The following is a 25,094-nucleotide window of genomic DNA, read 5'->3' as shown; positions in this document are numbered from 1 at the left end:
CAGAATTGTTGTGGCAGGCTTTATTATGGTCCTCATCTTGAATTCCCTCCATGAAAGGAGAGAATGCAAGCAGCTGCTTTAAGAACCTTTCTGACTTTTTCTATATCATAGTGCTATCATTAACAGTGTGTCAGTTTGTGCTTCAGGAATGATCTGTAATCACATCAAAAATGAACACTTTGGATACATTTCACCTCTTCAACCCCACTGACTTCAATGGGGTTGTATGGGTTTAAGTGAGGGCAAAATGTTACCTCTTGGCTTCACAGTTGCTTCATTTTTCTGCCAGAAGTATAACATGTTGTCTGAGCAAAATCTGACATACTACTAATGATTTTCCTCAAGAGTACTAAGCTTAACTGAGCCTTGAAGACACAGCCCTGTGATATAAAGTCATAAACCCACTGGAAACTTTGAGTAGTGCATAGTAGTAACACAACACCTTCTGGGGCCTACAGAAATGTGGCTGCTGCATCACCATTGCAGAGTGTGTAAGGAAGCGGGTGTGCAATGACATACACACTGATGCAGGGCTGGGCATCTTTTGTTCAGACTATATTGGCTATAGACTAGTAGAGGTACCTGGTTGAGGAAAAAGTTGATTAAAAATGCAAATCTAGGGAAAACTAACTTTACAAAGAGAGATGGCACAACTTTCAGCTCCTGGTGGTTTGGGATGTTCAAGCCTAATCTTTTGAAGTTGTTTATCAAATCTTAAAAGTGACAGATGAAGTGAGCTGTAGCTCACAAAAGCTTATGCTCAAATAAATTTGTTAGTCTCTAAGGTGCCACAAGTACTCCTTTTCTTTTTGCAGATAAAATCTTAGATTTATTGCAAATTTAGGGGAAAATTATTTGCCCTTCTGATGAGATAAGGCATAACCTTCAACTGCTAATAACCTATAAAGTAATTTAACTAATACATTCATAATTAACAAATTATAAGATATATGTATTTTGTCATTTAGCTGGCTAAAATCTGATACTATTTCAAAATGTGTCCAGGACCTCTTCTTGCTGATATTTGCCACTCAGCATCCATCCATTTTAAAACCAAAATTGGCAGCTGGCATCCAAATGCTAGTTTTTTTACTCAAGGAGAGCTGGCTTTTCACTTTGCCTTTTCACACAACAAATGTAAATGTGGGGTCCAGACTGACCTACCTGTACTTTCCTAATATAAAGCTAGCATTAGAAGGCGGAGTAGCTGTGAGTCAAGTTAGTGAAATAAGTGACTGACTGTTTAATTCTAGAAGTTAGTAAATGTTCATGTTTTTAGTTTCACGCATTTCATACAGACAATAAGGGCAAAATTCCATATTCAGATAAATAAGCATAACTCCTATGAGTGGTAATGGAAGTTGAAAAAACAATAAGTCTGTAAAAATCAGCATGTCTACAATATATAGGCTTGCAATTGCATGCACACTTCCTGCAAATGCACATACATTTACCACAGTACGTGCACAAGCAAGTATGTGGACATCTGAAAACTAATATCTATGTGCAACTGCGGTGTGTTGTCGTAATTGCAGTCACGTTTTGTACATGATGAAAACCTAGCCCTTTGAGTCAAATTATGGACAAATGGTGAAAAATATACACACACTTACATATCTTCATTTGAGGGTGAAATTGATGGAAATGCCTGTGAAAATGTATAATTAGAAGATGAAATAATTTATGTAACCATAGAAGTTTAATTCATGTGCATTTTTGTAGTGGTCCTCTCACTCAAATGTGCCACTAAATATATTAATCTAGTTAGCAGAGGGAGATCTAATACACCCATGGCTGTGTAATCGGTTCGTACAAAACCCAAACTCACCAAAAATTAAGATGGGTTCACTTTATATGGGAACCTTATTTCAGGTTTGGAACCTTTTTCCAAACTGGAGTTGATACATTTCACCAAATCTTAGCCCAAGAAACATATACAAACACCTTTCCAAAAGGTTCAGTGCCAACTTCTGTGAGCAGACCCTTACAGGTACAAACAACGCTGTATTCAGCAAATGCCATAGTCGCATAATCTATATCATCCTCAGTAGGGTTGGTCAAATATTTTTAATTTTTAAACTCTTTTTTTCATGCACTATTGGGTTTTCAACAAAATGGAAATTTGTGGGTGCTGTAGTTTGATTGCCTCATGTCCTCTTTTTCCTCTATGGGCCCCAGATGGATTAAGTGCATCATAGAAGACAATCTTCCATCTCCAAAATAAGCTATCTGTGAGCCCAATAGCCAGAATTTATTAACTTGGGTATCTAAACATTAGGCTCTGAAAGCCACATTTAGATATCTAAATAAAAGTGGCCCACTCTTCAGAAGTGGTGAGCGCCCACAAATCCCACTGAAATCAATGGGAGCTGTTCACAAACAAGCTTTAATTGCTAAGTGTATGTTCTACCTCTCATCTTTTGAGTAACAGTGCACTATTATTAGGAAGTTTACTGTACTGTTTGTCTGTTGCAAACCAGAAACAACTTGTGAAAAAGCTTATGGATTATTGGCAAGTATTCTTGTATTTCCTACACTTAAATATTAAATTGGAGACTTACAGTTCCTGCACACACCCCAAAATATCCCTCCCAGAGCCTTTCACAAGTAAATGATATGTTTCTCTTACAACAATGTATTACTTAGGGATCTTTGTTCTTTGTGTTTTTAATACTCTGGGTCAAAAGGGGGCAATGTTGTTATAACAGATTTAATGTGTCAGTAACAAATCTAAATTTTAAAAAGCCTTTTTAAAAAAAGTCTGTTCTTAAGCTGGTTGATATTAGAGCTCTGGAAAATGTTTTCACCAGGCGATGAGGGCCTGCAAAATTCACCCAGTTTCAGATTTCATTACAAATTTGGAATTCAGGTCACTTTAGTTGAAAAGTTAAAGAATATTTCTGGCAAACTTGGACTAACTGATAGCTTCGCTCCCAAGCCAAACAAGCTCTGCAGTTTTGCAGTTAGTGGACCAGTTTTGGCTAGATTTTGTTTTCAGTTTTCTGTTTAGTTTTCAATCATAACTTGAAGTGAAATTTGTTGTTGTTTAGAAAATGGGAAAGTAAAACCACATGGAACACACCCAAAAAGTTTTGATGGTGCTTGGTGATGATATCTATCTTAGGTACTTATGCAGCTCAGATTACCTGAGGGCCTAACAACCTCACAACACCCCATGAAGTATGGAATTATTATCCTTCACCTTTTACAGAGAGACTTAGGGAATGTGTACACTGGCAAAGTTGCTGTGCCGGGCAGTTACAGCACCACTCAGAGAGCACAGAAGGGAAATGGCTGTTGTGTGTTCACACTGACAGCTGCCTGCGCAATAGTGTGTTCACACTTGTGGCACTTGCAACAGTATTTGGAGCGGTGCACTCTGGGCAGCTATCCCACAGAGCACCTCTTTCTCTTTTGCCACTAAGACTTGTGGGAAGGCATGGGGGGGTGGGTTGCAGGGCATCCTGGGTCCTGTCCCAATGCCCCATGATGCATTGCTTCACATCCCAGCAATCCCTGTGTTGCCGTCCGTATTTGGCGCCATCTTTCAGCAGTTTGTCTACTGCACACCCTGCCTCTTTCGGGCAGCAGGAATGGATCCCGAACTGCTGACCAGTATGCTGCTTGCTCTGACCAACACGTCATGAGTGGCAGTGGAGTTATTCCGTAAACTACAAAGGCAAGAGGAGTGCGACATTGATTTTGCCATGTGTAGTAGCTATGACACAAGATTGCTTGTGGCATTCACGGAGGTGCTGACCACAGTGGAACGCCGCTTTTGGGCTTGGGAAACGAGCTCTGAGTGGTGGGATCACATTGTGGTGCACGTCTGGGATGACGAGCAGTGGCTTTCAGAACTTTTGCATGAGGAAAGCCATATTCATGGGACTGTGTGATGAGCTAACCCCAGCCCTGCAGCGCAAGGACATGAGAATGAGAGCTGCCCTGTTGCAGGAAAAGTGTGTGGTGATTGCACTGTGGAAGCTGGCTACTCCAGACTGCTACTCATCGGTAGCTAACCAGTTTGGAGTGGGAAAGTTGACTGTTGGAGTCGTGTTGATGGAAGTGTGCAGGGCCATTAATCTCATCCTGCTCCAGAAGACCATGACTCTGGGCAAAGTGCTTGACATTGTGGATGGCTTTGCACAAATGGGCTTCCCTAATCGCGGAGGGGCGATAGATGGCACACACATTGCAATTCTGGCACCAGACTACCTAACCACCAACTACATTTCTCAATGGCTCTCCAGGTGCTTGTGGATCACCATGGGCATTTCACAGATATTAATGCAGGCTGGTCTGGAAAGGTGCACGATGCACGCATCTTTCGGAACATTGGCCTGTTCAAGAAGTTGCAAGCAGGGACTTTCTTCCTGGACCAGAAGATCACCACGGAAAGTCGAAATGCCCATTGTGATCCTGGGAGACCCCACCTACCCCTTAATGCCGTGGCTCATTAAGCCATTAACCGGGCAACTTGACAGCAGCAAGGAGCAGTTCAACAACAGGCTGAGCAAGTGCAGAATGACTGTTGAGTGTGCATATGGCTGCTTAAAAGCCCAGTGGCAATGCCTGTATGGGAAGCTGGACCTTGCCGATGACAATTTTCCTATGCTTATAGCAGCGTGCTGTACGCTCCATAATATTTGTGATGGGAAGGGTGAAAGCTTCACTCAGGGCTGGACTGCAGAGCCTCAGTGCCTTGAGGCTGAGTTTGAACAGCCAGAGAGCAGGGCTATTAGAGGGGCACAGTGCAGCGCCATAAGGATCAGGGATGCCTTGAGGCAGCAATTTGAAGCTGAAAGTGACTAATATTTGTTGCTATGCTTGATATTGCAGTGCTTGTAATGCTAGGAGGTGATTGGTGCACATGATGCAAGAAGGGGCCTTAACATAATTGTATGTTGCTTTGCAGTGCTCCTTTTGCTTTCACTTAATAGAATAAAGATTGCTTTCAAACCACCACAATTCTTTTTATTAAAAGACGACAACTGGAGGAGAGAGTCAAATAAACAAACTCATCAGTAGGGAGGGGAAGAGGGAAGCGAAGGTCTCAAGAGGAGGAGGGGTCCAGGGACAGCTACAGATTTGTTTATGTCCAGGGATCATACCCAACCTTCTCCTTTGGCATACAGTGCAGCAGGTGCTGTACTTCAGCAGGGTCAAACTGCAGAGGGATGGGTCTTTGACTGCAGTGGGTAGTGGGAGTCTGCAGTGCTGGACTGTGAGGGGGGCAGAGTGGAATGATGCGGGTAGAGTCTGGAGCCAAGAGGTTGATACGAGTGTGTTGGCAGTGTGTGTATGTGCGGGGGGCACATGGGAAAGAGTTTTTTGCTTGGTTTGAAGAGCTAGTATCTCCTGGAGCGTGTCCACTTGGCACTCCATAATGTTTAAGAGCCGCTCTGTGACTTCTTTCTGGTGTGCCACACTCTCCTTTTGGTCCCTCTTCTCACTGTCCCGCCACTCCTTCAGTTGCTGTTTCTCGGCAGCGGAGTGCATCATAACCTCACAGAGAAAGTCCTCCTTAGTTCTCCTTGGCCGCTTTCTAATTCTCCGCAGCCGTTCCGCCACCGCTAGCAAAGAGGGAGGCTGGGCTCCCAAGGTCATCTCTGTGAAGTTTAAATGCAACATTTTATAGGAGCAGTATTGTTTGCAACACAGACAACACTGATTCAGTGCTTTAAAACACAGCCAGTACTCACACACCTGTCACTAATTGGCTAACCCCAGGCAAGCACACATGAGCCACAAGACCCCCAAAATGGTGAGTAGCTGCAGGGTCAGGGTAAATCACTCTTCCCGGACCCTGCTGTGCACTGGGCACACGGCTCTTGGGGAGAGCCATCACTGTAGGGGGGGCCTGATAATCATTCCTGTCCCCACACTTTCTACAGGATGTGATCATTATGGAAGATCTCACTGCAGAGGGTGAACAGGGAATCAAGGGAGGGTCTTCTCCAAGCCAGCGGCCTCCTCCCCAGCCCCTATGCAGCTCGCCTGTGTGCAGCAATGGTCTCCCCCTCCATGATAGCAAAGTGGCGTGGGAAAGTTACCATTAATGGGACAAGTAACAAAGCAGCTCTGCTGAGGAACCTGCAGGAGCAGATTGCCCAGTGTCTCCGCGAGAGTTTCCTGGAGATCTCTGAGGGAGATTCACGTGAAGTAAGGGAGTCTATCAACAGCCTCTTCTGTCGCTTAGACTAGGCATGTGGTGGGAGACAAGCCTGCTTTCTGCAACCCTCCTGCCCCCAACAACTTGCTTCAGGAATTCCACCCGCAGCTCCCATTGGCCGGGAATGGAGAATCGCAGCCACTGGGAGCTGCGGGCGGCCGTGCCTGCGGACAGTCAATGTAAACAAACTGTCTCGAGGCTTGCCAGCAGATTACCCTGACAGGCTGCTGGTTGCCCACCACTGTTCTAGATGCTGCCAAGGAAAAGAGTCTTTCCAATTTGTTTCTGAAGTGTCAATTGCAGTCTTGTTGTTTGGAGCATTAACTGCAGCTTGTGAGATTTCCTTTTCTTGTTTGGAAATAATTTTGCCTCACTAAAGGATGAGCATGAGCAATCAATTCAATGAAAGTAAGAGAAAACTAATTCTCCTGTCATACAAAAGTGACTTCACAACTGGACCTAGAAATCTTTGAAGAAGAATTCAGATATTGTTATCCAAGAAGACTTCAAGTTTCTATGAACAATCTTTACATAACAGCAATTTCATGTTAAGAGCTATACTTTTATATTTCTGAATGTTTGAATGTTTTGAATGCTTGTATAGGTTTATATTGAATGATCACAAATGTGTAACTTATTTTTCCTGATTTCACAACTATAAAGTTTTTAAAGAGGCTTCTGGCTGAGACTGTTTTTCACTAACTATATGAACTTCTGAAGGCAAGCACAACTGCCCCTCTTGTCATGCAGTCTAACCCATCCGTCCTGCCCCCATGTTGATGTCCTAGGTACAGGGCTTTCAGCAATATCTTTTAAAGGTTGCAATCCAAGAATATGCATTAGGGCAGAAAATATGAATTAGTAATCATCATTCATTTTATTCAGATCTACTGAGAAAGTGTGATTATTTTGACACATTCACAATTTGAGCTACACTGGCCTGTTAACCCTTTTAGACACTTTGTTAAGGTGCAGAAACAGAAGCAGAAAACTAATTATATTCATATACTGCAAAGTAGTTTTTTTCAGTATTTTTGTTTCCCACCAGATTTATTATTCATGTAGCCATAAGCACACAGGGTAGTCATTAATACTTATTCTGCAATACCTACATATCCTGCTTACTCAGAGATGTTCAGAATCAACCTGTCTCACTATGAAGAAATATCTAAAAAGCAGAATGTCATTTTCAGCTTCCCTTTGTCATCAACACTTGCATTTACAGACCTGAAAGTCCTGGATTCTGGACTCCAATTTTCATGTTACAGAAAGACTGTTTGCCTACCTCCCCATTCTTATGGTAGATTTCATGACAGTACTTGCGTAGCTTCTTTAGGTGGTCTCATATGTGATCTCAGAAACAAATCTTCCATCCAGTCATTCTTGCTCTCTTTCACTACTTTCAGAGACTGCCTCAACCTCATTAAACATATTCCTAAAAGCCAGTGAGATCAAACCATACTGGTCTGTCTACCTCTTTTTGCCACACTTTATCACATTTTTTTTCATTGGATCTTGCACAACCTGCCTCAATTAAGTTCAAAAGCATTCAAAATGACCTTGAGAAGCCTGTCTGGTAACCCACCCAGCAGGTCTATATAGTTGTGCAGAAAATCTAGCTAGTCATCTTCTCCTTTCCCAGAGCAATAAAAGGTGGAAAAGAACACACTGTGTGGCCCAGCAGCAATCAATTGAGCTAATTAAGAAATAGGCTTCCTCTTTCCCTGGCTCCTCTCTTGCTTTTATATGAAGTAACAAAAGGAAGTTGACAGGAAGGTGGCCAGGAAGTAAGAGACAAGGATTGCCACTTTTTATAAGTTACCTGTTCTATGTTGATCCTCTCCAGATTGCTGAACTTCACTCAAAAACAACTGACAAGAGGCCCACTCCCAAAGAATCCATCCACAATTTACACTAGCCACATTGTATGTTGAAACAGGATCTTGTAAACTTAGTTTGCACTATAGATTCCAGTGCAGTGTAGACATGTTCAATGAAGCTGATATTTAAATATGAAGACATGACTGAATGCAGCAACTAAAATTCTCGATAATCTGTACCCTTTATTGGAAACAAAAACAAAAACAGAACCTGTATCTTACCTAATTAAAATTAGGGTAAAGTGAGCAATAACAAAAAATCAACCAGAAACCCTTTTTTCCCCCAAGTGTAACAGGAACAGGTTGTAAAACAAAACCAGCACTAGGACAGAACACAGACAACAAGAGCAAAGCTTATGCCAGGTACTATACATTGATTTGACCTTACTTCCTCTCCTTCTACAGCATAGGAGTTAGAGTAGCTTTTTCTTCCAAGTGCAAGGAACATGAAAATTGAGGGTGCCACATACAAACCACTCAAATGTGGGTGCTCTTCATTCAAACAGTGTGAGAAGTGTGGCTGGACACCATGATTCTTCAAACACCATTTTGTAAAGTGGAAACTGCAGGGAACTTTTTCACATCACTTCTAAAAAAGATCTCTTCAGCATAGCAACAAACAAACAAACAAAAAACCCTGAAGACACTCTACTTTGAGCAGTCACCAAACCACAACCTCGCAAATGTTTTCTGCACGATTCCAACTCTATCCTTGGGCCAGCATTAGCTAGTATGATTAGTTAAACTTATCTGTAATGATGAAATAAAATGAACCCTGCCACAAGGGCATGCTATCCTTGTATCTTTTGTATACTACTGCATACAGTGGTGGATTAATGATTTTGCCACTCCTAAGCCCTGAAATAATTGCCGCCCCCCCCAGCAGCTCCCTGCCTCAGCTCACCTCCACTTCGCCTCCGCCTCCTCCCCTGAGCGCGCCTCCGGATCCTGCTTCTCCTCGCTCCCTGCCAGTGCTTGTGCATGAAACAGCTTCGCAAAGGAGAGGGGAAGTGGGGGAACGCAGTGTGCTCAGGAGAGGAGGAGGGGCCAGGGCAGGGATTTGGGGAAGGGGACCAATAGGGGCAGGGAGGAGGCAGAGAATGGGGGAGGGGGCAGAGGGCACAAACCTGCACCAGGGGAAGCAGCCTAAATTTGCTGCCCCTGCACATTTGTTGGCCTAGGCATTAATACACCACTGACTACATACAGTAGAACCTCAGAGCTGTGAACACCTTGGGAACGGAGGTTGTTCATAACTCTGAAATGTTGATAACTCAGAACACAACGTTATGGTTGTTCTTTCTAAAGTTTAGAGCTGAACATTGACTTAATACAGCTTTGAAACTTTACTATGCAGAAGAAAAATGCTGCTTTTAACCATTTTAATTTTAATTAAACAAAACACAGAAACAATTTCCTTACCTTGTCAATTTTTTTAAAAAAACTTTCCCTTTATTTTTTCAATAGTTTTTGTTTAACACAATACTGTACTGTATTTGCCTTTTTGTTTGTTTCTACTGCTGCCTGATTGCATAATTCCGGTTCCAAATAAGGTGTGTGGTTGACCAGTCAGTTCATAAATCTGGTTCATAAATTGTAACTCTGAGGTTCTACTGTGTTCAAGACATTGCCCAATACAGGAAACAGAAACTATGACAGAACAAAAGCACCTCTCAAAGACATCAAACCTAATAAATATGAACTTTGACCATGATATTGTCTGTGGAAGATATTTCAGCAAGAATGAAAAAATGTGGTATACCATTATACTGAACTAGAATGTCTAGCAGCTTCCTGTGAATTTGTGGATGTCCATTTGAGGCAATAGAAATTGCTGCCTGCCAGCCACCTTAGAAAATGGAATATATGAAACTCCCTTAATCCCACTTGTTATATTCTTACATATAACTGATATAAGCAAGTATAGCAGGTATACAGGCTCAACAGAATAGAGTTAAATAAAGCCAGTAATGAGACTGCCCTGGTCATTCATGCACAGCCCTTTAGCCTCGCTCACCAGTATCAAAACAAGCATTCGTAAGGTAATAACTGAAGAGGTCTATCATCATACATTAGTAGAGCCCTATCAAATTCATAGTATATTTTGGTCAATATCACAGTCATAGGATTTTAAAAATCATAAATTTCATGATTTCAGATATTAAAATCTGAAATTTCACAGTGTTGTAATTGTAGGGGTCCTGACCCAAAAAGGGGTTGGGGGAGGTTGCAAGGTTATTGTAGGGGGGGGTTGTGGTACGGCTACTCTTATTTCTATCCTGTTGCTGGCGGCAGCTCTGCCTTCAGAGCTGGGCAGCTGGAAAGCAGCGGCTGCTGGCCGGGAGCCCAGCTCTGAAGACAGAGCTGCCACCAGCAGCAGCGCAGAAGTAGGGATGACATGGCATGGTATGGCCACTTTCACTTCTGTGCTGCTGCCTTCTGAGCTGGGCCCTCGGTGGCATGGTATGGTATTGCCATGCTTACTTTGGCACTGCTGCTGGCGGGGTGCTGCCTTCAGATCTGGGTGCTTGGCAGAGAGTGGCGGCTGTTGGCTGGCTACCCAGCTCTGAAGGCAGCACAGAAGTAAGGGTGGCAATACTGTGACACCCCCCCCAAAATAACCTTGCAACCCCCCTGCAGATCCCTTTTGGGTCAGGACCCCCAATTTGAAAAACTCTGATTGCCCCTGTAGAATCTGTATAGTATAGGGTAAAAGCACAGAAAAGACCATATTTCATGGGAGGAGACCAGATTTCACTGTCCGTGACGTATTTTTTATGGCCGTGAATTTGGTAGGGCTCTGTATATTACTAATATCCACAATTGCCTGGACAATCCACCATGACAATAACAAGAGAGACACATGTAGAATCATGAGAGATAGTAGATGGGATCTGCTCTGGGATGGACAACGCCAGGATTTTTCATTTTTAAAAAAGTGTTTTTTTTAATTACTTAAACAGCCTGCCTGCAAGCTTTCAGTTAGGTGGAGCCTAGGTTGAGACCACTACCAGGAGCTGAGTCTCAATTTCCAATAAAGCAGAAAGTCAGGGGAGGAGACTTTGGCTCTGCAGCCCGAGCATGCATCAACTCTTCTCCCTCTGCATCAAATCTGTTGTCATTTTTGGAGCCTCCACACTTGGAGACCCGCTTACCTCCATCACCTGATGATAGAGTCCCTCTGCTGCAGGACTCGTTGTGGTACAAATCTCCACCAGCATTAAACGAGTTATACCCTACGAAAACCATCCCCCAGTCCCAATTAAGCACACAGCTTGTCCTCAGAGAAGTCCTAGCTTGGCAAGAAGAGAAAGCAGCTAGCCAGAGAGAAGACTGAGAGACACCCACCACAGTTTCATAAGCCTACAGGTAAGTAAAATGGGGTGGGGCTTGACTAGATTAATGCAAGATTTCAGCCCTCAATTATGTTAGATTAAAGACTTTTCAAAGCACCAAGAGCACTTTCAAATAAGATGAATAGTAACTCCTGTCTTTCTCTGCTTCGTTTTAAAAGAGAAACTCATGCTCTACGCTTTTGAGTTGAAGAAAGAGGAAACCACAAGGAAGAAGTGCAAACAGCTGGTGAGAATGGTCACATCTGAGTAACAGGTTAGCATTTTCAGGTGAAAATTAAAAAAACAAATTCCATCTTCAATGGCAGCTCTAATACTGGACTGCACACACATTGCTTCAGTTTCTCTTCCCCCCACACAGCAAAATCAACGAGAGAGTCCCATAAGTCCCGCAGAGCAAGGAATTGATCCTGCAAGTTCCTGAGTACCCTTGATTCCTATTGAAGTCAATGGAAGCTAAGGGTACTTAGCACCTTTCAAGATTGGGCCACAGATACACAAAGTAGTTGAAAATATTAAAGGGAAATTTTGGCAGGCATGCAAACTACTTTAATTATATTAGAGGTTTCTAAGGAAGTCTTGAAAAAGATGGTTATTGCTTTAAAAACAAACTGGTGCTAGCTACTTTAAAAAAAGAGAGAGAGGGGGAGAAAAATCATACCGCCCCTCCCATTTAGTTTAACTAGTAGGAACGCCCAGAAACTCTGAGCAATACATAGAATATAAACACCAGATAAATCTGTATCTGTGACAAATCAGTTCAGCTGCACATAGTTTGACGAATACACATATTTTGCTTTTGTTTTGTTGGGTTTTTTTTTTTTGCGAAATTGTACTTTTTATTGCTCCGTGTATTTTCTTGTGCTGTGCTGTTCTTCAGAGAAGCATAGACATGGATTTCAGGACAGGTGCTAACAAGACAAGTAAGTTCAAAGATGACTTTAAATAATCTCTTCGCTGAATGGCTGAGTATGAAATTATATATACATATAAATTTTAAAAATCAGAATAAAGTTTGTTTAGGTAACCAATTTAAAAAGTGAGACAGTCTTTGATATGACTTTAGCTATACACAGGGAAATGGAACTATCACTGCATAGCCTTCTCTGGGAAAGAATACAAATATGGATCTGTTTCATACCCCTTAGAGGTCAATGGAAAGACTCCAGCTGACTTCAGTGAGTTTAGAATCATGCCTTTAATTGTCTGATTTATAGCTGTCTGATGTGATACAATGAAATGATGAGGAAGAAGAGAATGTAGAAGAGGGATGACTACATTTCCGTGATAGAGTTTGATATATTATTTGTTCATGCCAAAAAGGGGGTGGGAGGGGGAAGCTGGTAACTAGCAGTGTTTTTGTGTCTCAAGAAAGGATAGTAAAAATTAGAGGTGTTTTTTGTAAAGTTATTACATGCTTGATATGTTGAGGCAAAACCAAACAATTTCTACCCCTCTTTCCCAAAGTAGTGTTCAGTTCATTAGGATGTTAAACTTTACTGCTTATAGAAGAGAACAAATAAGCATTAAGTCTCTACTTATACTCTGCATCTTTGCTTTCTCTCCTGACATTCATTCTCTTTAGTTGTCTAGTGGTTAATCATATTTAAAAGAAAAAATCAGGAGTGTTTCAGAAGATAATGCCGTACAGCAGCCCATTCCACACTAACGATCACATTCAAAATATGTACTGAGAAAATATCCCGTAAACTCGGAGGCATAATTTCTGCGGCTGATTCTGGTGGCATTTGCACCAGTGCAAATTGGGAGTAGCTTCTGTGAACTCAATGTAGTTGCACTGGTATAAAATGGGTATAAGAAGAAAGCTATCTTCTCAAAATACATCTAGAGTATATAGAGCTTAATCCTCTATTACCAAAACAAAAAGATAGTCCTTGCCCCAATATTGGTGTAAACGATGGAGAGATAACACAGAAAAGCAAATGGGTCAGACTTTTGAACTGCTTTGCTTTGACTTGTATCAAAAGGACAGTCATAGTTTAAGTGAATGGAATCCCATTAATATTTTCTTATTCATTAGAGAGAACAGTTAAGTTCTGTGGAGGATTCAGTAGCAGAACACAGTGATCTTTTATCATTTTACATTAGCATAAAGAAAAACAAGAGGGTGTTTTATTATTTAATTAAGTTACAATGAAGATTTGATTTTACCTGTGTTGAAACAGTTATTCCGACTGAAAGTACGCATGCTATTTTCTCATTATGTCTAATATTTGCTTTTTAAACACTGCAAATTCTGCAATTATTGGAGTCCTGGTATCACCTAAAATACTGTATGTATAGGAATTATCAAGGGAATACTACAGATATTGAAGTTATATAAATTGCTAATACTTATTTTAGTTAACTAGAACAATTGGTGCATTTCCATCATAAGTAAAATTGGCACGTTGTTAGACACCCACTGGAAAATATGTTATCTTTGTAGTTATTGGTAAGAAAAGGTGGGTGAAGTAATATCTGTCATTGGACCAGATTTTGTTGGTGAGAGAGAGAGCTTACACAGAGCTCTTCTTCAGGTCTTGGAAACTGAGGCTATGTCTACATTAGCACTTTTGTTGGTAAAATATTTATCAGTCAGGGATGTGAAAAAACCACACCCCTGACTGACATAAGCTTCACCAACAGAAGTGCTGGCGTGGAAAGCGCTATGTTGGTGGAAGACGCTCTCTCGCTGATATAGCTACCACTGCTTGTTGGGGGTGGTTAGTTATGCCAACTTCACCTTGAAATGTGCTAATTACTTACGCTAAACTATCTTTTCCAGCTTGTATTGAGCTGTGGCACTCTGAGTAAGTTTTCCAGACCTGAAGAGCTCTGTGTAAGCTGGAAAGCTGTGTTCTCTCACCAACAGAACTTGGTCCAATAAAAGATATTACCTCACCCACCTTGTCTCTCTAATATCCTGGGATCGACGGTGGCTAGAACACTGCATAGTTACTGAGCAGTCAATTGTACAAGTAAAATTATGTCTGCTACTTTTAGTCTTTAGGCTGTGGTTTAAGTGAAAAAATATTCGACAAAATACAGATAGGTTTATATTTTATGAGTCTTCACTCAGGTGAGCCTTATGAGCCTTTCACATCATAAGACATTGGTAGTAACGGAGTAAGGAGTACAGTACTGGGCACAACCTTAATAGAGGCCTCATCCCAGCCTTCAGTTTTGCAGGTGCATTTTGAACACTTAAATTGTTAGCTGTTTACCTGGTAATGTCTAATTTTAGGCACAATAGTGCAGTTAGACATGTGACTGTTGTTTGTGCATGCAAAACAGCACTGCAAAATTAGAAGTTGTTGTTCAAATATCAAGTCTTATAACTGTATTTGATGTAAGTACATTTTTTTGTTTAAATACGAAACATGGAATTAAAATAGTAACGAGAGTCTGCTTCTGAACTGAAAAGGAAAAACAAGAATTAAAAATTCCCTCCAGCATGACTGTAAATTACTGTCTGATGATTGTCCAGTCAGTGACTATGTGCAGTCCAGCTCATATTAATTTGTTCCCTGTATGACTAGTATGTATTGCCTTTGTGAGTGGAAGAAATTCCCATATCCATTTTAGGGACACTGTGTGTATGGGTCTCCAAGGACTTCACCTGTTGACCTCTTTTTGCATGTAAACAACAGCATTTCATAGTTGTATTTCTTGCCTTGGTTTTGCTGTTCTGGTTAAGCAAATGTCTGATTATTATTATTAATGTTGTCATTTGAAACACATAACCAGAGAACACTGAGAGCAAAGGCGATCCAACATGTGTGAGCAAGAGCTGTGGTGCCCATTATGCCTATTACCATACTGCACTAGGGCAATGAGAGAAAAGTGGTGTATTTGCTTCAATTATTTCTATCTTTAAAAAAACAAACAAACATGGATCCTTGTATTTTATGCTGCCCTCAATTATTAACCCCAAATCACATCAAAGAAAATTAATTTAATAAAAGCCTAGGTAAATCAGTCATTTCATTCCAACAACCAAAATAAGAAAGCACCTCTGTCATAAATATAAAGGGAAGGGTAAACACCTTTAAATCCTTTCTGGGCAGAGAAAAAACCCTTTCACCTGTAAAGGGTTAAGAAGCTAAGATAACCTCGCTGGTACCTGACCAAAATAACCAATGAGGAGACAAGGTACTTTCAAAGCTGGAGTGGGGGCGGGGGGAACAAAGGGTTCTCTCTGTCTGTGTGATGCTTTTGCCGGGACCAGAGCAGGAATGCAAGTCAGAACTCCTGTAAAGAGTTAGTTAGCAATCTAGTTAGATATGCGTTAGATTCTGTTTTGTTTAAATGGCTGATAAAATAAGTTGTGCTGAATGGAATGTATATTCCTGTTTTGGTGTCTTTTTGTAACTTAAGGTTTAGCTTAGAGGGATTCTCTATGTTTTGAATCTGATTACCCTGGAAGGTATTTACCATCCTGATTTTACAGAGGTGATTCTTTTATTTTTTCTTTAATTAAAATTCTTCTTTTAAGAACCTAATTGCTTTTTCATTGTTCTTAAGATCTAAGAGTTTGGGTCTGTGTTCACCTATGCAAATTGGTGAGGATTTTTATCAAGCCTTCCCCAGGAAAGGGGCTGTAGGGCTTGGGAGGATTTTGAGGGGAAAGATGTTTCCAAGTGGGTTCTTTCCCTGTTATTTTTCTTAGATGCTTGGTGGTGGCAGCAATAAGGTCCAGGGACAAAAGGTAAAATAGTTTGTACCTTGGGGAAGTTTTTAACCTAAGCTGGTAAATATAAGCTTAGGGGGTTTTTCATGCAGGTCCCCCCATCTGTACCCTAGAGTTCAGAGTGGGGAAGGAACCTTGACAACCTCCTTTTATTAAACTAAACAGATGGCTATTTGATTAATATAAGGTTTGTTCTAATTTAATTGCCTCTCTGGATCGCTGTTTTAAGCATTAGCTCAGTCTGATAATTAAACACAGTCTAGGACTTAGCTTTTGTACTTTAAAAAGAATTAAATAAGTGCCTTAGCGCAGTGACAATTGTTAATTATGCTACAGACAAAGTTGCAAAGCTATGGTGGCAGTTTACCTAAGTAAGATGTTAAATGTCAAATTAACTCCTGTGACACACCACATTGGCAATCAGAGATTTTTAAAATCCATCTCCAAGTCCAGATTCTTTCCAGAGTGTGTGCAGACAGAAGTCAAAAGAAAAGTTAGCTTTATAGTCAGATAGGTTAAATCATGTGGGCCTCCCTCCTTTTTTTCCCCCGGGCAAATTCCTTCATAAGTCAACTATTTTGTTTGGCTTGCACTGGCAAACTTTTGACATGAATCTTACCTTATGCACCATAAGGATTTTAGATACTTTGGAAATGCTTTTTAGAGGTTCTGTTAGGAAAACCTCAGGAATAGGGGAAATGTGCTAGGTAAGCATCTGTCAGAATTTGAAATTAGGGTGACCAGAAGTAATAGCTTGAAGGGCTGTATGAAGCATTTGTCAAAGGAAGTTAAATGTTTGTTAAATGTTTAAAAAAATAGTAGGTGAATAGCTAGAGGCCACATTTTGATCGTTTCTCACGTTGATTAGCACATTATCCCACAAGTCATCCCCTTGTATCAAAGTCGGCCCCAAAAGATAACCTGCCAGGATGATTTGGAAGGGTGTCCACCTCTATTCTATGTGTATTAGAAAGAGTAAATCTCTATGTTAATGTGCCATCCTTGACAGTAGTTAGGCAGAACAATATATTCATAGGGGGACAGATAAATCACACAGAAAGAGGGATTTAAAGAGACTTGTAAAGGGATCCATGGAACTCTTTGTCACCAGATATTATTGAACCCAACCCAAGTGGGGTTCAGAAAAGGATTAGATGTTTATAAGGATAATGAGAAAATCCAGTTTTATTAGATAGCATAAAATATAATGGATAAATGTTTCAGAGAATAATCCAGCCACTATATCATGGAGATTATTGTAGGAGGAAATTTCCTCTCTGGGCTTCTTGTACTTTCCTCTGATGCACCTGCTTATGACTGTGCCAGATACTGCAAGCCAATACAAGTTTATGAATGGTTTATATATCATTGTGGGCCAGGCATTTTATGTAACTCAGGTGGGGAAGGGTTATCACAACTCCTGCAGGAACCAAAAATAGTGTGTGGCGGTGAGGGAATTAAGGTGAATCACTCAATTTGCTAATACTTCAAAGTACCACCCCCCTGGGGAGGCTTGTGTATACTTGTTCAAACTGGGTTTTCCAGAGATCAACAGAGAAGGGTTTATGATACAAAAAGGCTGCATTTAAATTTACTTAGGGTCTTCTTTCTGATCCAGTAAATAGACAGGATATTCTGTCAAATGGAGGCCCTACGCCTTGCAGAAGAGTTGGGCCTACTAGGGCCCCTACTGGGCTATGATGACTGACTGGACACTCCTTGGGTGGACCTTGGAGTGGGGATACAGGTGCAGTTACTCTGAAACCCTGACTCTGGCAACTGTCACAGACTGAATACTAGACTAGTGGATGGACTATGGTCTGATCTGGTCTGGCAATTCCTATATTGCAAATAATCCTTTAAAGCCATTTTCTTTTTTAAATCTGATGTCATTTTCCCAGATGAACAGGTCCATCTTGAACCTTCTCAGCTGAGAGAGAAACATATCTCTAGCTTTCAGGAAGAAGGCAAAGAGAAGGAAAAGGACACTAAATCTGAGAGACTTGTGGATAATTTTTCAAATATTTATGCATCAGGTAAGTATAATATGAAAAACCAAAACAACAGAACAACCAACCCTTTCAATAATTGTTCCTTTTGCTGGCAACAAATCCTGTCTGGTGTTTCTCTTGGGGCAATTCCCTGTTTCTAAACAGCCTGTTGTGGAGATGTGTCACGTTTCAGCTTGATGACCACATTTTATATGACAAGTGGGGAAAGGTGGAGGACAATGAAGATGAAGTGTCTTCTCTTTTCTGTTCCCAATCTCTCCCTCTCTACTCCTCATTCTCTCTAATCTTCATAAATCTGGTAACATATCTCCTAAATAAAGCCAGCAGGCAAAACTGATAGTAGAAGTTCCCCCCCTTTTTTTCCTCCCTCCACCACATTGATAGGCCAAGAACCAGCAATTCCCCCTCACCCCACGGGTTGCCAACTTCCTAATTGCACAAAACTGAACACCCTAGCCCCACCCCTTCCCTGAGGCCCCCCACCTTTCCCCTAGGGCCCGCCCCCCACTCCCTCCCCCTCCCTGATGGCTTGCTCTCCCCCACCCTCACTCACTTTCACTGTGCTGGGGCAGGGGGTTGGAGTGTGGGAGGGGGTGAGGGCTCTAACTAGGGGTGCAGGCTCTGGGGTGGGGCCAGAAATGAGGGGTTCAGGGTGTGGGAGGGGGCTCCAGGCTGGGGCAGGGGGTTGGGGTTCAGGAGGGGCTATGTGCTCTGGGCTGCAGGTGCAGGCTCTGAGGTGGAGCCAGGGATGAGGGGTTGGGGGTGCAGGAGGGGGCTTTGAGTTTGGGGGGTGCTCAGGGCTGTGGCGGGGGGTGGGTGGACTTGGGGTTAGGGCACGGGTTTACTTCGGAAAGCTCCCAGTCAGCAGCACAGCAGGGCTAAGGCAGGTTCCCTGCCTATCCTGACCCCACGCTGGGCCCTGGAAGTGGCCAGCAGGTCTGGCTTCTAGGCGGTGGAGCCAGGACGCTCTGCACGCTGCTCTCACCCACAGGCACTGCCCCCTCGGCCGGTGCTCGGGCTGGGGGCAGCGTGTGGTGCTAGAAGACTTAGGAACTAGCCTGCCTTAGACCTGCAGCACCAGCAACTGGAGTTTTAACAGCCTGATCGGTGGTGCTGACCGGAGCTGCCAGGGTCCCTTTGTGACCAGGTGTTCCTGTTGAAAACTAGATGCCTGGCAACCCTACCACACACACATGCACCCTGAGGAGGAACCAAGGGTTCCTGTAGCCCCCACCCATAGATCAAAGGAGGGGTAGCTAAGCCACTAGGATTTTTGCCCATGCTCAATGAATCATAGAATATCAGGGTTGGAAGGGACCTCAGGAGGTCAGCTAGTCCAACCCCCTGCTCAAAGCAGGACCAATCCCCAATTTTTGCCCCATATCCCTAAATGGCCCCCTCAAGGATTGAACTCACAACCCTGGGTTTAGCAGGCTCCAAAGCTCAAACCACTGGGCTATCCCTCCCATGAAGACCTGGGAGTTTCTCTCTTCCTACTTCACAGGCCACTGAGTACAAGGGAATGGGTTCAAGGGGTATTTTCATCATGGTGGTGAGGCAGAGACCCAAGGATTTATGGATGATCTTGCCCCTGCTTTCCAGGGGGAAGAGAATGAGGGAAATGTTGATCCTATCAGTTGCATTGTCACTAGCAGACTGTGAGGGAGTTGTGGTCTTCTGGATCTGAGAATCAAACTGAAAACAGTAACATAGTAAATCTCCTTTCTGTACCAGTAGGAAGTCATCCCTGCCCTTCTAGCCTCTTCCAATCCAAATTGGCCCTTCAAGGTCTTGTTAGAGAGCTGGGTCACTGAGCAAAATGTCTGTTTTCCCACTATCTGCATCTATGTGCTGAGCTCCACACACGAAAGGTGCTATAGAAGTGCAACATACCGTGAATGCTACAAAAGGGTTAATGTGCTAAGCTCTTATATGATAATAGTAGGAATATGTAATGTGGTAATGGGGACTGTGCTGAGCTTCCTAGAAAAAGAGTCTGGGTGGGGCGCTCCCTAGAAGTTCATGTTGTTGTTGTTATGCACAGTCAGTTGGAAATGGTCACCGAATAAAGCAGAACTTTCCCAAGCACCTTATGCACTTAAGCTCACATCCTCAAAGGTATTTAAGAGCTTAACTTCTACTGATTTTCCAGTGCGGTGAGGATTCACTTCCTCAAAATAAACAATTAAGACTTCCGTAATTTCAGTGGCAATTAATCTCTTAAATACCTTGGAGGATCTGGGTCTGAATGCTCACTGAACACCACAATGTGTTACAACGATGGAAGCAACTAGATCTGAGCATGTTCAGTGGGAACTGGATATTCCCAGAAGCCTATGCAGGGTGAGGCTTAACAGAGCATTTGTGAAGTCAATAAAAGCAGTGTCTCCAACCAACCTGACTCCTGAGTACTTGTTAACATTACACTGATGTTCCCTTGATTTCTTCCTAGACTTGTTGCCTGCTAGGAATGGTGAGGAATTGACAGATCAGTTCCTGCTTGAAGTGGTAGAAATTCTCCTGAATTATATTAAAAAAACCTATGATGGGAACAGTAAAATTCTGGACTTTCATCACCCCCATCAGCTTCTGGAAGGCTTGGAAGGGTTCAGCTTGGAGCTGCGTGATCAGCCAGAGCCTTTGGAACAGATACTTGTTGACTGTAGGGATGCCTTAAAATACGGAGTTAAAACAGGTAACATAGTGTCCCCCACAGCAAAAATGTATCTGTCTCATATCTTTACAGGCATATAAAGCATTGTTTAGGGATCTGATATTTCTCCATACTGGAATCTATTTGTCCAGGACTCTTAGTTTTGCCGGATTCGTATAACTCCTTAAATATTTTTTTCCTTACCCTGCATTTCCAGTGGGGAGTGGGAGGGTGCGTATTGTTCTGTTCTCAACTTGTTTTGATACAGTAAGAAACAAGGGGGTGAGAATTCACTTCCTCAAGAGAACCAGTTAACACTTTCATGAATTATTCACTAATGTAATTCTTTATTTAAATAATTTAATGTAATTATTCATTAAAGAGGGTTATGTACAGGAACTGACAACATTTTAGACAGGGCTGAATATTTTTGTTTGTTTTTCTGTTCTCTTTCCCCTTTGCAGTGCATGACACTAGGGAGGTTTCTAAAATATTTAGACAATTTTTCCAACCATGTACATTTATTTTTAACACCTTTTTAGATGTGAATTGACTTGGCATGTACAGAGGTTTAAGGGATAGCACATTGAGTTCAAAAATATCCTCAGATTTAGAGACAGTTGGTTCAGAATAGTAAAAGGGTTTTGATCACAAATGGAAAAATGCTCTAAAGCACATAAATCTTATTGACCTACATGCTTTTGAAAATGTTACCCACATTCCAATATAAGGGACCAGTTGTCTTGAATTATTTGAATTCTGGTGTTAGTAGAAAGTAAGCTACTTAACTGGGAAATGTAGTTTATTTAATTTGCTCAATAAAGACTTGAATGTCCTATGTTTAACTTCAGACCCATTTTTAAGGAAGGCTTCTTTCCCCAACATTAACATAAAGAGACACTTATTCTCCATACTGATTTCACTGTTCTTGTCAGCACAAGTTAACTGGGGACTGAGCTGAAGAACAATGTATTTCTGTCTCTTACACAAATTCTGGTTTATTTTTATTTCATTTTAGGACATCCTCGCTACTTCAACCAGCTCTCCAGTGGCCTTGACATTGTTGGACTAGCTGGTGAATGGCTGTCAGCTACTGCAAATACAAACATGTATGTACTGTAAATCCCAGTCTTTGGTTACAAGTTAAATACTAACAAAAGCCAGCCACTTTTTTACTACTTTTCTGGAATGCAAAGTGCCTATTTGAAAACAAACAAGCACAAACTGCCCATTTTTGAAACAAGTGAGTGAACACCTGAATAAATAGTGTTGGCTATGTATCAGGGATCTATGCACTACAGACAACTGAGGTAGATATACCATGTTGCACAGCAAAGTGACAATGCCTGCACTGGATGTAAACTCACTGGTTGTTTTCAAGCAGAGCATACTGCAGACACCAGTCTTAAAACTATCAGCCAATTAATTTAACTTAAGAGCCCCTAATTATCCAGGCTTATTTTGGGATAAAACATCCACAGATGTACTGAGTAGAGGGAATAATATAGTTCACTTGCAAATGCAACTCCCCGGTTGCAAAACACATTAGCATTGAACAATGGGAACTCAAAATCACTAAATCCCTGTTAATGTTACAGAACTAGATTCAGTCCCAGGTTACAGCCACGTGACCAACAGTGCAAGGCCTCTGGTGTTGGAAAATTTCCGGAGCAGGACTTTAGGACACAGTCTGGACACATCCCCTGCTCCACTAGGGAGCTCATAGCTGACCAATATAGCCCCAAAATGACTGTTGAGGAGAGAACACGGCTAGGTCAACCAAAGGATGCACTGATTTTCTGCCACAGCCTCTACCAGAGGGGTTCCCAGGAAATCCCAACCGCAACTTAAAGCTGATTGATTCTATTAGAATTAAACAAAATATAACAAAATTTCAGAGCTGTCAGATTCTCACTAGAAGAATTTCTGAAATAAAACACAATGAAATTAAGTATATGCAGAATGTTCAGCATAACCATAACACAGCAAAATCTTCCTTTTTTTTGTGAAACTTGTTCATTTTGGCCATTCAGTCCTTCATTTTGGCACATGCTGCCATATTTTCAAAGGGACCTCAAACCAGACTTCTGGATTGGCATGTACAATTCTGTTCCCTCAAATATTTTTGGCACACCCAAGACATCTTAGTGAACACAAAACCTTAAATTGGCACTTGCATAATGGGTAATTAGATGCTCAACTCCCTGGTTTATAAATGTAAATACATGGATTGAGCATGCTAAATGTTGGGAGTGGAAAGCATGGACAAAGCTTTTAGTGCATCAAGTTGCAGCTGCACACTAAGAAGTGGTTTTTGGAAAATTTGATTCATATACTTCCAAGATTTTCAACCTGGACATTTGGCCACGTTTTCCAATAAAATAAGACTTTGTAACAATTATAGTGAACTTTTAAAACTCTAATTTGTTTTATTTTTGTTGTATCATTTAATAATCCTAGTAAGAATTTTGTATATTACTCTGCAAGGAGTGTAAATGATTAAGGGTGAGTGTTTGAGATAAAGGAAGGTAGAGAGAGAGAGAGAGAGAGAAACTTGGCTAAGAAAATGAATTTGAGAACTGGATACTTCCTGGAAGAGATAAAAGATCTAGTGGAGTTGACTGAAATATATATCTATTTGTCACAGTGAATTCTGAAAAATTCTACCCCCTACCCCCACCATCACAAATTTTCTGTGGGTGGAGAAAGGGGGGGAAGTTTAGGGTTTTTTTCAACAAAAATCAATACCCCCAAATAAAAATCTGTTAAAAAATGGTTTTGGTTTTAAAAAGCAACACCAGTTTTCAGCATATATATATAAAAAATCAGTTTCTATTTTTTTTACAATAATTTGGACCAAAATGAAAATTAATTTAGTCTGAAAAATCATTTTTGTGTAAAAAAAAAAAAAGTTTTGACAAAAAGGTTTTGTTCAGCTTTGGGACCTAGGGGACAGTTTTTGAGAATGAGAGGTGGAAGCAGAGGCCTTCAGGGGATTATTGAAGATGATTTATCTGTGGAGAATATGTGGAGTAGATTGTGTGGTCTTGATAGACAGGAGAGGTTGAAAAGCACTAGGTTTAAGCCATAAAGTGCATGTACTTACTGAAAAGACATCACAAAGCCAAAGGGGGAGCACCTCCTGGAGACTGACTGTAGGGAGGTTAGAAAGGAAGAATGGAGGTGGTAGAGTTAGCCAATGTACCTTTCATGTGCCTAAAACCAAGTGTCCTACACTCATAATTTCCTGACATACATTCTAAGGGATGCAGCTCAGTGCAGTTCATAATGTAATGAGGGAAAATAATCAAACTTTTCTTTTCTGAAAGGACAACATTATTAAAGACACTGGAACAGAGACTAGTGTCCACAGAGATGAACAATGCACCTAAACAGCTTTCAGTCACACTGTATTTCTGTCTCTATTTCCCAAATAAAATGTCCTAGCAGATTTTTACTATCCACAAGAACATTGGAACACATCTCTGTGGAGAAATTTCAGAAGAACATGCATTGTATAACTCCTTAGGAAAGATTAGCTGGAGACAGTGTGCAGAATGACAGTTTTCAGAGTAACAGCCGTGTTAGTCTGTATTCGCAAAAAGAAAAGGAGTATTTGTGGCACCTTAGAGACTAACCAATTTATTTGAGCGTGAGCTTTCGTGAGCTACAGCTCACTTCATTGGATGCATACCGTGGAAACTGCAGAAGACATTATATACACACAGAGATCATGAAACAATACCTCCTCCCACCCCACTGTCCTGCTGGTAATAGCTTATCTAAAGTGATCATCAAGTTGGGCCATTTCCAGCACGCTGAGTGTACAACATCCGATGAAGTGAGCTGTAGCTCACGAAAGCTCACGCTCAAATAAATTGGTTAGTCTCTAAGGTGCCACAAGTACTCCTTTTCTTTTTCAGAATGACAGTGTACAGTAACATCTTAACCCTTTGCAGCTTACAAATATATTTAATCACATATACTGGATCAGGTTCATTTTTTGTAGAATATCAGGGTTGGAAGGGACCTTAGGAGGTTATCTAGTCCAATCCCCAATTTCAAACCACTGAGCTATCCCAATTGGGGGTAATACAGTAGAAAGTATGTATCTGATAGTCTAAAAAATGGGGATGATAATGCTTACCCATCTTTGGAAAGTACTTTCAGATCTGCCTAGGAAAAACACTATGGATGCAATCCAGTAAAACACTTACATCTGCTTAACATTACCTATGTGAGTAGCCCCACTGGAATGGTACTACCTATGTGGTTAAATATGTGCTTACGTGTTTTGCTGGATCACGGTCTAGACAAGCACTAATTTATTA

At 41.5% G+C, this 25,094-nt stretch overlaps 1 protein-coding gene across 1 annotated transcript in view; it reads left to right on the top strand.

Moving 5' to 3' along the window:
* Positions 1-6,009: 6,009 nt before the first annotated feature.
* LOC144260144 (glutamate decarboxylase 1-like) overlaps positions 6,010-25,094 on the top strand; it is a 47,062-nt gene continuing 27,977 nt past the window's right edge. The window contains exons 1-5 of the mRNA XM_077808704.1: positions 6,010-6,162; positions 12,286-12,328; positions 18,000-18,134; positions 20,563-20,805; positions 21,782-21,872. Coding sequence (XP_077664830.1) covers positions 6,010-6,162; positions 12,286-12,328; positions 18,000-18,134; positions 20,563-20,805; positions 21,782-21,872 — 665 coding nt within the window. The remainder of the gene's footprint in view (positions 6,163-12,285; positions 12,329-17,999; positions 18,135-20,562; positions 20,806-21,781; positions 21,873-25,094) is intronic.

This window comes from Eretmochelys imbricata, chromosome 2 (assembly GCF_965152235.1).
Source record: "Eretmochelys imbricata isolate rEreImb1 chromosome 2, rEreImb1.hap1, whole genome shotgun sequence".
Classification (NCBI taxonomy): Eukaryota; Metazoa; Chordata; order Testudines; family Cheloniidae; genus Eretmochelys; species Eretmochelys imbricata.
Note: the sequence above shows the minus strand (reverse complement) of the source record. Positions and strands in the feature narration are given on the sequence as shown.